The sequence below is a fragment of the Kogia breviceps genome, chromosome 19, assembly GCF_026419965.1.
Source record: "Kogia breviceps isolate mKogBre1 chromosome 19, mKogBre1 haplotype 1, whole genome shotgun sequence".
Taxonomy (NCBI): Eukaryota; Metazoa; Chordata; class Mammalia; order Artiodactyla; family Physeteridae; genus Kogia; species Kogia breviceps.
Genome location: NC_081328.1, coordinates 2,309,845 through 2,322,549, shown reverse-complemented (window position 1 = coordinate 2,322,549; position 12,705 = coordinate 2,309,845). Strand labels below are relative to the sequence as shown.

At 60.7% G+C, this 12,705-nt stretch overlaps 1 protein-coding gene across 2 annotated transcripts in view; it reads right to left on the bottom strand.

The window, feature by feature from the left end:
- The window catches only part of ADORA2B (adenosine A2b receptor), a 28,900-nt gene extending 16,449 nt beyond the window's left edge, over positions 1 to 12,451 (bottom strand). For both annotated transcript variants that reach the window (XM_059048468.2, XM_067021766.1), the window contains exon 1: positions 12,052 to 12,451. In XM_059048468.2, coding sequence (XP_058904451.1) covers positions 12,052 to 12,389 — 338 coding nt within the window. In that variant the 5' untranslated portion in view covers positions 12,390 to 12,451. The remainder of the gene's footprint in view (positions 1 to 12,051) is intronic.
- Positions 12,452 to 12,705: the final 254 nt, after the last annotated feature.

Genomic DNA, 12,705 nt, shown 5'->3' with positions numbered 1-12,705 from the left:
CTGCCGTCTGTGGCAAATACAGGTCTTGAGGGCCAGCCGCCTTGTCTGCGGGGCCTGAGATGGCCTCGGCCGGAGGCTGCAGGGCCGCTGGCCGCCGGAGCCGCCCTTCAGCCCGAGCGCCTCCCAGGAGGCCCGGACCCTCAGCCACGGTGGCTCCTGAGGGTGTCCCACCCCCCCCCCCCAAGTCCAGACGCTCCTGAATCCCGGCGAGGGCCCGAGCCGAGCCACTGCCGAGGTGTGGGCGGGAGGAAGAGACGCCCCGTGCTGCCCTTCGCGGCCCCCCGGGGGCACCAGCCGACGAGCGCAGGGGAGAGCGTGGGCCGCCGTCCGCACCGGGGCAGCAGGGCCAGGCGAGGCCGTCAGAGGGGCCCGCAGACATGGAGGGTGGCGGCCGCGACCAGGGCTCCCAGAGCCCACCTCTGAGGCCGGTTCTCGGCGAGGCTCCTGTTTGGGTCTCGTATGTCGGCTGGGACCCGGGGACAGCCCAGGGTCGCCGGGCTCCAGACTCTGGCCTCCTTGACGTGAAATAAGAACCCCCGAGAGAAAAGCCCACCGCCCGAACCCAGACCAGAGAAGAAAGGGGACACCTTGTCATCCTCTCTCCCCACAAAGCTACCCTCCCCCCACGGCTGGGGCTGAGTCACACTGCACTTCAGCTACGCCACTAACTGTCGAAAGCACCAGCCACCACGCACACGAACAGCCGGTTAGACGGCAGGAGACACGCGGCACCCGATGGCGCGGCGTCCTGTTACCGTGGCGGTAACTTTGAAGACGGCTGCCCGTGGGGGCGTCCACCAGGCTTCTCCACCGGAACGGCTCAGCCCTCCGTGATCAGCTGTACCCGCCTGGCGGTGCCCAGACCCTGAGATTCTGTAAACATCTTGGCCCCCATCAGACTTTCACCAGTGGGGTTTATCACCTATCGACTGTTCTGCCCTGAACCAGTTCTTATGAAGACAGTTGCCAAGTGACGACCCGGTTAAACTCAGTCAGCCCTGCTCATTCGTGAGACGTCGCTGCACTGCAAGCAGGCGTTCCTCCAAGTCATTGTCTAACAAAACAAAACAAAGCTCTCCTAGTGTTCGTTCATCACGAGGGCCTAGAGCAAACGACACTCCAGCAGCCGTGAGCACTCCTGCCGAACCTTGGTTTCCAAATACCACTCTCCACCGAAAGAAAACAGGGCTCCTTGGACAAATGGCTGATGCCAAAGCCAGAAAATACAATGGAGCCTGAAAAACCTTTCTGTGCCAGAAAGTAAGAAGTGCTCAAAAACGGGACGGCCACACTCAAACAGAAGTGAGCGTGGACAGGCTCTCATTGGCCACACGTGGGCATCAAAGTGAGTAACGGGTATGGACTGTAACCCATTAAATGAAAATAAAATTCCCTAAGTCCACTGGTATGTAAAAAATAATAATTTAAGGAAGAGCAGGGAAAGGTAAAACCTCTTCTCTACAGAAGAAGGCCGACTGATACAGAGGAAGGAATGAGAAAAAAGACAATTACCATTTGACATGGTAATAACTGATCCAAGCAAGAATCATCAACGGGGAAAACACACCTTCACAGTGATGAACGCTAGCAGCGATGAGATTTAACACAACAGCGGTGGGACAGACGGACTCCGTGTGCCGTCCTATGTGATGGGCTTGAGATGGACACACAATCGGGTACCTAGTATTCCCACCAAAAATGTTCAACTTGAACATCTAATCATAAGGAAACAACCAAACTCAAAATAATGTATTGCCATGAAAGAGAGGGGGGGAAAGAAAGACTGAGGAATGCTTCCAGATTAAAGAAAACCAAAGGCACAGATTAAATGTACGTGTGACCTTTTATTGGAATCCGAATTTTTTTAAAAACTGTAAAGAAAATGATCAAGATAACTGGAACATCCGACTATAAAGTATAACCACGTCAATGTTAAAGCTCTTGAGTATAATCGTGTGTGTGTGTGTGTGTGTGAGAGAGAGAGAGAGAGAGAGAGAGAGAAAGCAAATATAGCAAAATACAAACAATGTGGGAATTTGCCTTAATTTTGCAACTTAGAAGTTGTGGGAAAAGAACACACTACCTCAGAATGACTCATTCTTTCTGAAACCACAGATCACATTAGATTAATCAAATGGATACAAATATGTGTATAACTATATATATACACACACACACAGAAATAGATACATATATACAAATATATCTTTTAATAGCAGGGAGTTTTTAAAAGGTACAGAATGAATGCAGTACGTGTGTGCTTGTGTATGTATTAAAAAACTACGTGTCTCATGACTTCTGAAAACGCCCAGCTTAGGAGCTGTTTACCCCTCTAGGCGGTGCCAGTATGTCTTTCCCCACCGCCCTCTCCTTCCCAGCCTTCCACTCTCCCCGGCTTCATCCTGAACGCTACCCTCCACGGGCTTGTCGTGTCTCAACGACAAGCTGGTCCATCCCTCTCAGGGCAGGTCCCCCCAGCACACACGTGTGCACACATGTACACACACACTGACAACCCCTAGACGCGCCACACGCTACTAACCGGACCCTCCTATTGGAGATGCTGAGGGAGCGTGAGCCCTGCTTACAAAGAAGAAGGCAAGGCAAACCAATGACAAACAACCTAGAAAATTCCCACAAGTATGCAGAGCTGCAAGGGAATCCAGGGTGCCTCCCAGAGACAGTGTCGAGAAAATCGGCAACAGTCGGCAGGGGCAGGACATCCCAAGCAGGGAGAAAGGCACGTGCAAAGGCCTGGCCTCGGCCAGGGAACCGAGGGGGTCCTGAGAAGCAAAGCAGAGACACAAAGGGGAGAGGGGGGTGGGGGAGGCCGGGGAAAGGCCCAGAGCCGGTGAGAGGCCAGCCCCGTCTGCACACCCGGGAGCATCGAGTCAAGGAAGCAGCAGCAGCCGGCGGCACAGAGGGCTGAAGGGGCAGCAGGGGCGCAGGGCTGGCACTGGGGACAGGGAGGAGGCAGAGGGGGACCAGGGAGCCCTGGCCGCACGCGGGGTGAAGAGGCGCGGCCGGCAGCACCGGGTCTGTGATGTCTTCACTGGCGCTTGAGGCGCTACATTATTTAAAAAAAAAAAAAAAGGCAGCTTTGGCGCTGGTGCCGGTGGTGTCAGCATCAGCCCTGGAACTCAAGATGGGGGACAGAAAAAGCTGCTCTGGGGAGCCTTGTGGGGGGCAGAGCATCAGAGGCAAAGCCAGTGGGGCTGCGAGAGGAGACAGCAGCCGGAGGGTGTTGCAACAGCGCCGGGTCTGGAGCGATGCCGCCAGGAGGGCCCGGGCCCAGAGCCGAGAGAGCCGCCCCGACGCACCCCGCCCCGTGCGGGCGCCTGAACAGCCCCCGTGCCTCCGGGACGGGCCACCCGGACCCTTCCCCTCCTGGGGCCCAGCCTCCCGCCCGGGCAGCGAGCCCTCCTGAACCTGTCACCCCGGGATCCCGTGTCCCCGCCAGGCGGACGCCGGCCTGGCCCCGACCCGCCGTGTCTCTGGTCCCCGTTCACCGACCGTACCGCCAGGGCCCCCATCTCTGGTCTCGGGGCTCCTCCCCGTCCTGGTCTTCTGGTCGGCTGCACGGTTTTCCCTGGGGCCCCTCTGCTCCAGACCCTGCCCGACCTCCCGGCTGGCACGGCGCGTCCGCCTGCCTCCCCGGTGGAGAAGCCCAGGCGCCACCCGCCTTGAGGCTCCCTAGACCCTGCCTCTACCCTCACGGCCTCTGCCCTAGGCACGCGTCCCTCCTTCTCTCCCAGGTAACAGCAGGCTGCCCTCCAGCCCACACCCCTGCTGTCCACCAGAGTGGCTGTTCTATGATGCAAACCTGGCCGCAGGAGCTCCCGGTGAAAATCCTCCCCTGGCCGTCCAGGTCCCGCCTAATTGTCACCTCTCAGAAAAATCACGTTTAAAGGACAGTGAGAAACACTAAAGGAAATCACTTCATAATCATCCTGAAAGCGTAAGTGGAAGGCGACGTCCAGCAAACCAGAGATTCCGATGAGTTTCTAGAAGCCAGAAGGCGACGGGATCGTCAGGACGGGGCATATGGAGCCCTAAGCCAGAAACAGGCTGACCGGAAAGAGAGGCTCCAGCCTTGCAGACAGCGGGCTCCGGGGGGGATTCAGGAGCAGAAGTCAAGAGGAAGGCTGCCTGCTGAGCAGCCTGGGGAGGCCTCACCCCTCAGGCATTGCACCTGCACTTCCCCGAGCAGCTGGGCACGTACCCCTCACGTCCCCACCCTTCCCCAGCTGAGGCTCGAGACCCAGTGACGGAGGAGGGGGTCAGAGAAAGAGTTTTGAGTATATACAGCGTATACCACACCAAGAATCCGAACCATGGAATCCACAAGTGGTTTTGCAAAATTGACTCCAAAACATTTAACCTTAAATCAAAAGCAAAAGTATGAATGCTAAAATTAAAAAAAAAAAAACAAATAGAAGAACTAGGGGGAAAAGTCAAGGAACTGTTCTGGGGGGAACAAAACACTAAAGTGCTGGAACCTTATATGTGAGAGAACATTTAAAAGACAGAAACAGTCAAGGCAGAAACATCTGCCTATCAAGAATCCCAGAAGGAAAAACAGACGGAATGGAGATAAGGAAATAATCTAGGAAAATTCTCTTTTAAGATTTCAGAACTGAAGACAGAGCTAAGTCTTCAGACTGGAAAGGCGTCATCCTCAGGTGAAGGAGAAAAGCTGAAAGTCAATATTTAGACCCAACCTTGTGGAATCCCAGAACACCAAGCAAAGCAAAAGATCCCAAAGGCTTCCGAGGAAACAGTTACAAAGAAGACTCACACCCGCGGCGGACCTCTTGGGTGTCAGAGCAATGCCTTCAGGCCTCTGGGCGTATCCAGTCCAACCACCGACCACACGTGCGAAAGAAACACGTTGCTGGCGTGAAAAAGAACCCGCGTCCTGAAAAAGCCACCTACGGCTGGTATATAGACCAACGTGTGGAATCCCAGAAGCACCCCAAGAGCATGGCGGGGAGCCCCAGCGCGACGCCCGCTCAGCACCGCGCACCCGCCACGACGAGAGCGTGAAGGCGCTGGGCCGCCCTCTCGTTCCCAGACGGGAGGTTCACGGTCCAAACGCAAGGCTGACTAAAACGGGGCATAAACCTGAGCAGTGGGCGGCACCTACGGACGTAACCCGTGTGACCTTCCGTGAGACCCGCCGCCTGGAGAAGCTGGGCTCGGCGACAGGAGGGCATTTCTGCTCCGGTCACCCTGCTCTGCTCGGGATGAGTGAGAAACGCGCGCGCAGAACATCCTACGCGCCGGGCATCGGCTTCCACTTTTCAGAAACGCTCTACAAAGTGCAGGCAGCTTTATTCTACCGATACAGAAGAAAATGCAAATGATGTTAACCTTGACACTGTAAAAGCAATGGTATAATATAAATGTGTTCGATACGTAATTTGTGCAGGAAAAAAAAAAAACTAAGAAGCAGTGGTTGCCTCTAACAGGCAAATGGGAAATCAGAGGTCAGGCTGGCTGACTGACGTCCCCCAGTTTACCCTTTTATCTGGTTTCACTCTCTTTACTAGGGCATGGATCACCTTTGGAAAATTAAACCTCCCACCTGTCCGAAGTAAGGTAGAGACAGGGTGACGGCAGAGGTGGAGAGGTGGGGGAGGGAGGGCGGTACACTTTTCCTCATTTTTCTTGACACTTAACAGCTACTGCCTACAAGTGATGGAATTAGAAATAGAGGCTGAAACAGGATCCACAGGAAAAAATCAAAATATAACAGAAATTGAAAGGAACGGGGCTCGTGTTGTGTGGTAGACAGTCAACAGATTCTGTTTCAAGGCGGCAGCACAAACCCACCGGTTGATTCTCACTAATTCTAACTGGCTCTAATCAATGCACACGAGTTGATTTCTAACGTGGAACACAACCAAGTCCTTCGTGGACAAACCCCAAACTGCTCAGCAAGCCCCGGGGCGCCCCTGGACCCGCCGCGCTGGGGCCCGACCCTGAGGCCCGGCAAGCCCGCCGCCCCCACGCGGTCCCTACCGCGTCCAAACGCCCCGTCCTCCCCTCCTTCTCCCACGTGAGACTCTGGCACCAGCCCTCCAGAAAGACCACCGCCCCCCTCAGCCCGGGCCGAGTTCGAAGGCCATCCTCAGCCCGGGACAGTCCGTTCCTAACTTTAATTCTTTTGCAGAAGGTACAGCTGCTCTTTGCTGCTCCGTCCCTGCCGCCCTCGGCAGCGTCTCCAGCCGGCCAGCCTCCGAGGTGAAGAGCGCGGCCTGCTAAGGGCTCTCCCGAGTCGGGGGTGGGGATAAGAGGCGCAGGGAAGCCCAGCTCCTTCCTGAGGGTCAGTAATGGGTCGGAAGCATCAGCAAAGGCCGGGCCTCGCTTCCCCCGCATCTGAGGGGGGAGGAGGGGGCCGACGGGCTCCCGCCGTCCGGCCAGCTGAGTCACATCCTGTGACGACGGGGTTCAGGCACCTGCCGGGCACCGCCTCCTCCTTCCCCTCTGGCCACAGTGCTGTTCCGCTGTGTCCTCTTTGCCCTGGTGACATTTAAAAGGTCCTGCTCATGGTTGCCGGGGTCCCCCCGCGTCCACGCCTAGAGGCTGCAGCCTCTCCTTCCCGGGCACACAGGCTCACCCCGCCCTGGCCGTGTGACCTGGGCCGATGACAGCTCTCTGAGCCCTGTCCCCCCCACCTGTGGGTCTGGAGGTGATGGGATCGCCCCCAGAAGGCTGCCGCAGGCGCTCACCGAGGTGAGGCGCGGCGGGGGCGGGGGAGCAGAAAAGGTCAAAAGGGCGGCTGCCGCTCACAACCGTGTCCTGCGTTCCGGTGTCCGGAGCACACGGGTCCGCCCACCTGTCCCTGCCCCGGTGCCGTGACCCCGGGTGGCAGGCGCGCGTGAGGTGGAGACAGGGTACCGCAGGGCAGCTGTGCCCGCGGTCACAGCTCGTCTGCCTGTGCAAACGCAGTTAACTGTGCCCCTTGACACATACTCTTTCTGCACGTGATCAAAGGCGACCCGTGCTTTCCAGAATCCTGTGCAAACGCTGCTGAGCCGCACGGCCGGGCACTGTGTCCCTGCGAGGCCGCTGCTCCAGCATCAGAGCCCGAGGGCCGCGGCCTCCTCCGCAGAGGGGCTCCTGGTCACCATGGTCCAGGGCAGCCTAAGGTCGCGCGGGACCCCCGTCCCCCTCCCCTGACCCCCCAGGGGCTCCTGCACGACCCTCCAGCTGCTTGGACTCTACCCACAGCGAGGGGGCGGGACCCCAGGCGCCCTCCGGGTTGGAGATGGGCCGGAGGGGAGCGGGGGGCGGTCCCCGCAGGAGGCTGGTCCAGAGCTGCCAGAGGACACAGGCGACGAGGGCCAGGAGGGACCCTCGGGTTCGACCAAGACGGGGCCCTGCAGGGGTGGCCTGACGGGGGGGGGGGGACACGGTGACAACGGAAGTGGAGGCCGTGAGACCGGACGGCATGTCAGAGAAGCTTCCTGGCGAGGAAACCAAGGAACGGCCGGCACGTGGGTGGGGAGAGCGGCGCGGAGGGCCCGTTTCGCACGTTGGGATAGTGACGGGGTTCCCTGGGGCCACGGTAACAAAGCGCCGCGAACCTAGGCGGCGGCTCACAGCGCTCGGCCCCTCACAGGCTCCAGGGGAGGAGGGGCTCCGGGGCCACCCAGCATCCCCGGTGACTGGGTCACGTTTGCCTCCGCCCACACACGCCTCTCCCCTTCTCTCTGCTTGTCTATTTTATGGGAATGGGGTTTCATTTAGGGGCCACCAGCTCATCTGGGGAGGCTCCCCCTCTGAAGGTCGACATAAGGTGATGTTCGTTCTTTTCCCACCGAAGGCCAAATTCACAGGTTCTGGGGATTAGAGTGTGGACACCATTCAACCCACTCCAATGGGAATGATCTGGAAGAGAAAGATAGCCCTGGTGTGGAAGAAGGGGGGGGCCCAAGGCGGGGAGTGGGGGGACCCAGAGCTGAAACCCTCTTTCCTAGCTTTATTTCAAAACAACATTACAGGGACTTTCCCGGTGGCGCAGTGGTTAAGAATCCGCCTGCCAATGCAGGGGACAGGGGTTCGAGCCCTGGTCCGGGAAGATCTCACATGCCGTGGAGCGGCTAAGCCCGTGCGTCATAGCTACTCAGCCTGCGCTCTAGAGCCCGCGAGCCACAGCTACTGAGCCCACGTGCCACAACTGCTGAAGCCCGCGCGCCTAGAGCCCGTGCGCCGCAACAAGAGAAGCCACCGCAATGAGAAGCCCGCGCACCGCAGCAAAGGGTAGCCTCCACTCGCCGCAACTAGAGAAAGCCCGTTCACAGCAACAAAGACCCAACGCAGCCAAAAGAAAAAAAAAAGTAATGTTTTAAAAAATCACAGGTGAATTTTATTGTATGGGAACTGTAGCTCAATTTTAAAAAAGAAAAAATGTAAAAAAATAAAAATAGGGCTTCCCTGGCGGCGCAGTGGTCGAGAGTCCGCCTGCTGATGCAGGGGACACGGGTTCGTGCCCCGGTCCGGGAGGATCCCACGTGCCGCGGAGCGGCTGGGCCCGTGAGCCGTGGCCGCTGCGCCTGCGCGTCCGGAGCCTGTGCTCCGCAACGGGAGAGGCCACGGCAGTGAGAGGCCCGCGTACCACAAAAAAAATAAAATAATAATAATAATAAAAATAAAAGAACGCTCAAAATCCCCTGCCAACTCCCTACGGTTCAGTCACCTACAAGGAGCTCAGTGGAGGCCACCTTTTCACCAAGACACAGTCTTGCTAAGAGGTCCCCAACACCTCCCTCCCAGACTGGACACGTGAGGCTCTGAGAAGACGCCTGCACGCGGCAACGGGGGCGGGAGGGCGGACACTCAGCAGCGCGGTGCAGGGGAAACGGGGGCCGGGAGGGCGGGCCTCCAGGCAGGCAGAGGGGAACCACCGGGCACTCCAGCGGCCTGGGGTGTGGCTGTCAGGCAACCAGATCAGGGAGGGGGACGGGCTCCGGCCGGACACGCCTGCGCAGGCAGCTGGCAGCAGACACCCCGCCCCGCAGAGCACCCCCCCGCCCCCGGCCGGGCCTGAGTCAGGAGCCGCGAGGACGTGGGCTGGAGTTAGCGGATGTTGTCCTGCGTGCGGACGCCCCTCGCTCTGAGGCCAAGCTCAGGCCCCGGTGCAGGCAGACACGCCTCCCGCTCCGGTCGGCACAAGTTCCTGGCTTCGCTTCCGGCCATCTCCTCGGGCGCCCCTTTCCTGCAACGCTCCCCGGTCAGTATCCGCCTTGACGGCGTGGGGCTGCGGGCTCTGCGGCCTCGAGCCGTGCGCAGGGCAGACCACGTGGGCCTTGGTCGGAGCCTTGGGGCACCGGCGACAGCCCAAGCCCTGGCCGTGCCCGGTACGAGGCGGGCCTAAGCCCCTGGCCCTCAGGCCGGTTACTGCAGCACACTTCCTCCCGCTGGCCCGTGACCCCGGGGCGGGCCTCGGAGCCGGGGGGGGGGGGGGGGGGGGGGGCGGCTGCCCGGCCTGGGTCAATAAAGGAGGGGGGCCCCGTCTCCCAGACTCCCAGAGGTCCTCGAAATGTGCTGGGACCAGAAGTCCCCGGTTACATACTGATGCTGGAATCCACACACACCCGGCCCCAGAGATTGACTCCAGAGGGCCAGGTGCGGCCCTGCAACCTGCTTTTTAGCTCAGCAGGCCAGGAAGTGCTGAAACAGGAGCCATGAGGACCTCTCCAGCCCGTGAGGGTGGCTGGGCGCCAGGGGGCAGGACACATGCCATCCCTTCCTGGGACAGGTCACACACACCCTTGCAGCCTCTGACCTCTTCCGGGCAGGCGGGCGGGGGGCGGGGGGGGGGGGACCGGCACTCCGGGGTGCTCTGCCCTCCCCAGACCTACATCTCCGCCCTCCTGCCTTCAGCAAATGCAAAGGAGAAGTTAGGGACCTGTGATTCACATTTCTTTCACCTTTACACACCCACAGCCATTCCTTCAAGACCCCGCCCCGCAGAGACCAGGATAAGAACAGATTTCAACTTTCATGGAACTTCCTGGCCCACGGGGCACGGGGGATTCTTCCAGTAACTGGCTCTGAGCTGAGGCCTCTCTGGACCTCGGCCAGGGGCAAACCCAAGGGACTTCTGTCAGATACGGCTTGTGGCTGCCTGCTGGGCGCAAGCAGCCCAAAAGTAACCACATGAAGCCAACATGAAGACCAAGAGGCAGGAAAGGGAGCCCTAAGAGAAAAGAAGTGTGTGCCATGCGCCCCGGTCCTCGGAAACCCCTGGGCTCTGTCACACCTGATGGGACACGTGGGGCCTCCTGGTCACCGGCCAAGGGCAGCGGCACGTGGAAAGGCCCGGACACACAGAGGAGGCTCACAGCCCGGCCAAGCAGGAGGCTCCTGCCCCCGTGGGGACCCAGGACACAAAGCACGGGGAGCAGGTGCGACACTCCAGCCTGCTACAAAGGCTTCTGGGAGCACGACCCCCCCCCCGCCCCCCGTCAATTCCCTCAAACACTTTTCCCTTACGGCCACCAATTTACTGCAAGCAGAATCCGCTTCCAGAAAAGGCCGTCTGCTCTCCGTCCACATCCCAAACACTGATGCCACACACACGGGGGAAGTGGGGCCAGCGCCGGGTCCCAGGCCCGCTCCTACACTGACTCAGAGGCACCGTCCCGCGTGTCCCCCCCTCACCTACAGGACGCAGGTACCTACCTCTGGGACGACTGGCAGCATATTGAAGGATGTACGTTTAAAGCGCCCGACAGCATCGGCAGCCAAGAGGTTAAACCCTCCCTTTCCCTCCTGCTCAATTTCCCTGCCTCAGTTCTAAACCCAAAGAGATCCCAAGCTCACCCAACTCAGAAACGCCAAAGGGGATCCAGGCGCGCGTGGGAGAGAGAGACAGAGAGACGGAGAGACAGAGAGAGACAGAGAGAGAGCGAGAGACAGAGAGAGACAGAGAGAGAGAGGGAGAGAGACAGAGAGAGAGAGAGAGAGAGAGTGAGAGAGGAGAGCGAGGGAGAGGGAGAAGAGAGGGAGAGAGAGGGAGAGAGAGGGGGAGAGAGAGAAAGCGGGGAGAGAGAGCGGAGAGAGAGAGGGAAAGAGGGAGGGGAGAGAGGGGGAGAGAGAGAGGGAGAGAGAGGGGAGAGAGCAGGGAGAGAGAGGGGGGAGCGAGAGAGCGAGGAGAGAGAGGGGGGAGAAAGAGAGGGGGGAGAGAGAGGGGGAGAGAGGGAGAGGAAGGGAGAGGGAGGGAGGGAGAAAGAGAGATAGAGAGAGGGAGGGAGGGAGGGAGGGAGGGAGGGAGAGGGAGAGAGGGGGGAGAGGGGGAGGGGGGAGAGAGAGAGGGAGGCAGGGAAGGAGGGATAGTAAATACTTTCAATTAAGCCCCACTTGATGTTGGTGACGCAGGCTATCAAGCTCTCAGCTACACCTGGGACTGCGCTCCCCTTGCTCGCTGTGGCTCCTTCATCTTCTGAGTGTGGGAGAAACAGCGACCCGCAAGTCCCCCAGCGTTTGGAAACCCTGGTGGCACTTTCCCAGCCGCTGGGACTGGGCAGCAGATAAACAAGGCTACACCACGCACGAGGCTCTCAGGCTGTCGGTCTTGGCGAGCCGGGAAGCGCTTTAACTCTCTCTAAATTATAAGGGGGTGATTAGAGTCCGCACGAAGCACGCAGCGTTCCCCAAAGTTAACTGGCACCTCCGCCCGGGTCGGCAGGTACAGGCTGAAATCGGGCGGCGAGTCGCGTCATTTTGCCCACGCAGATCCCAGCGTCCAAGGTTGCCCTGGAGCCCCTCTCCCTGGCCCTACCGCCCAGCGCTCGCCGGGCCCCTTCCCGCCCGCTCCGGGCGCTTTCCCCGGAGCTGCCCCGCCGGGCCGCACCCCCGGGGCGCTGTCCCTACTCGGGTCCCCTGAAGGAGACGCGCGCCCGGGGTGCCCAGAGGGTCGGGCCCGGCGCACGTGGGTCCGGAGGCTGCGGGCCGGAACTCGCGCGCCCGGCGCCCCGACCGGGAGGGTCTGGGGTCCCGGGGGCCGGGAAGGGCGGGGCTCCGCGGGGCCCGGGGCCTCACCTGAGCGGGACGCGCACGGCCAGGTACCTGTCGACGGCCACGGCCAGGAGGCTGAAGATGGAGCTCTGCGTGACCACGAGCACGAAGCAGGCGAGGAAGAGGCAGCTGTGGAAGTCGGTGCAGAAGCCCAGGCTGATAGTGACGGCGAAGGGGATGGCGAAGAGCCCCACGGCCACGTCGGCCGCCGCCAGGGACACCAGGAAGTAGTTGGTGGGCGTCTGCAGCGTGCTCGAGGCGCCCACCGCCGCGCACACCAGCACATTGCCGGCCACCGCCAGCGCGGCCAGCGCCAGCTCCAGCACCACGTACAGCGCGGCCTGCGCCTGCTCCAGCGGCATCGCCGCCCGGCCCCGCCGCGCCGCCACGAGCGCCCGGACCGCGCCTCTGAGCCGGGGGCTCGCGCTCTACCGGCCGCAGGGCGGCGCGCGGGCGGCGAGGGGGCGGGAGGGCGGTGCCTCGGCCGGCCCCGCCCCCTCGCCCCGCCGCCGGCCCCGCGCTCCGTGCGCCCCACCCGGCGGGGCGGTCAGAGCGCTCGCGCCGTGCCGGGAGCCCGCGCTGGGGGTCGGGGCCGGACCTGCCGCCAGAGGACCGCGCGCCGCCGCCGCCGGGCGAGGCCATGACCTGCAGGCTTCGGGGTTCCCCCAACGCACACCA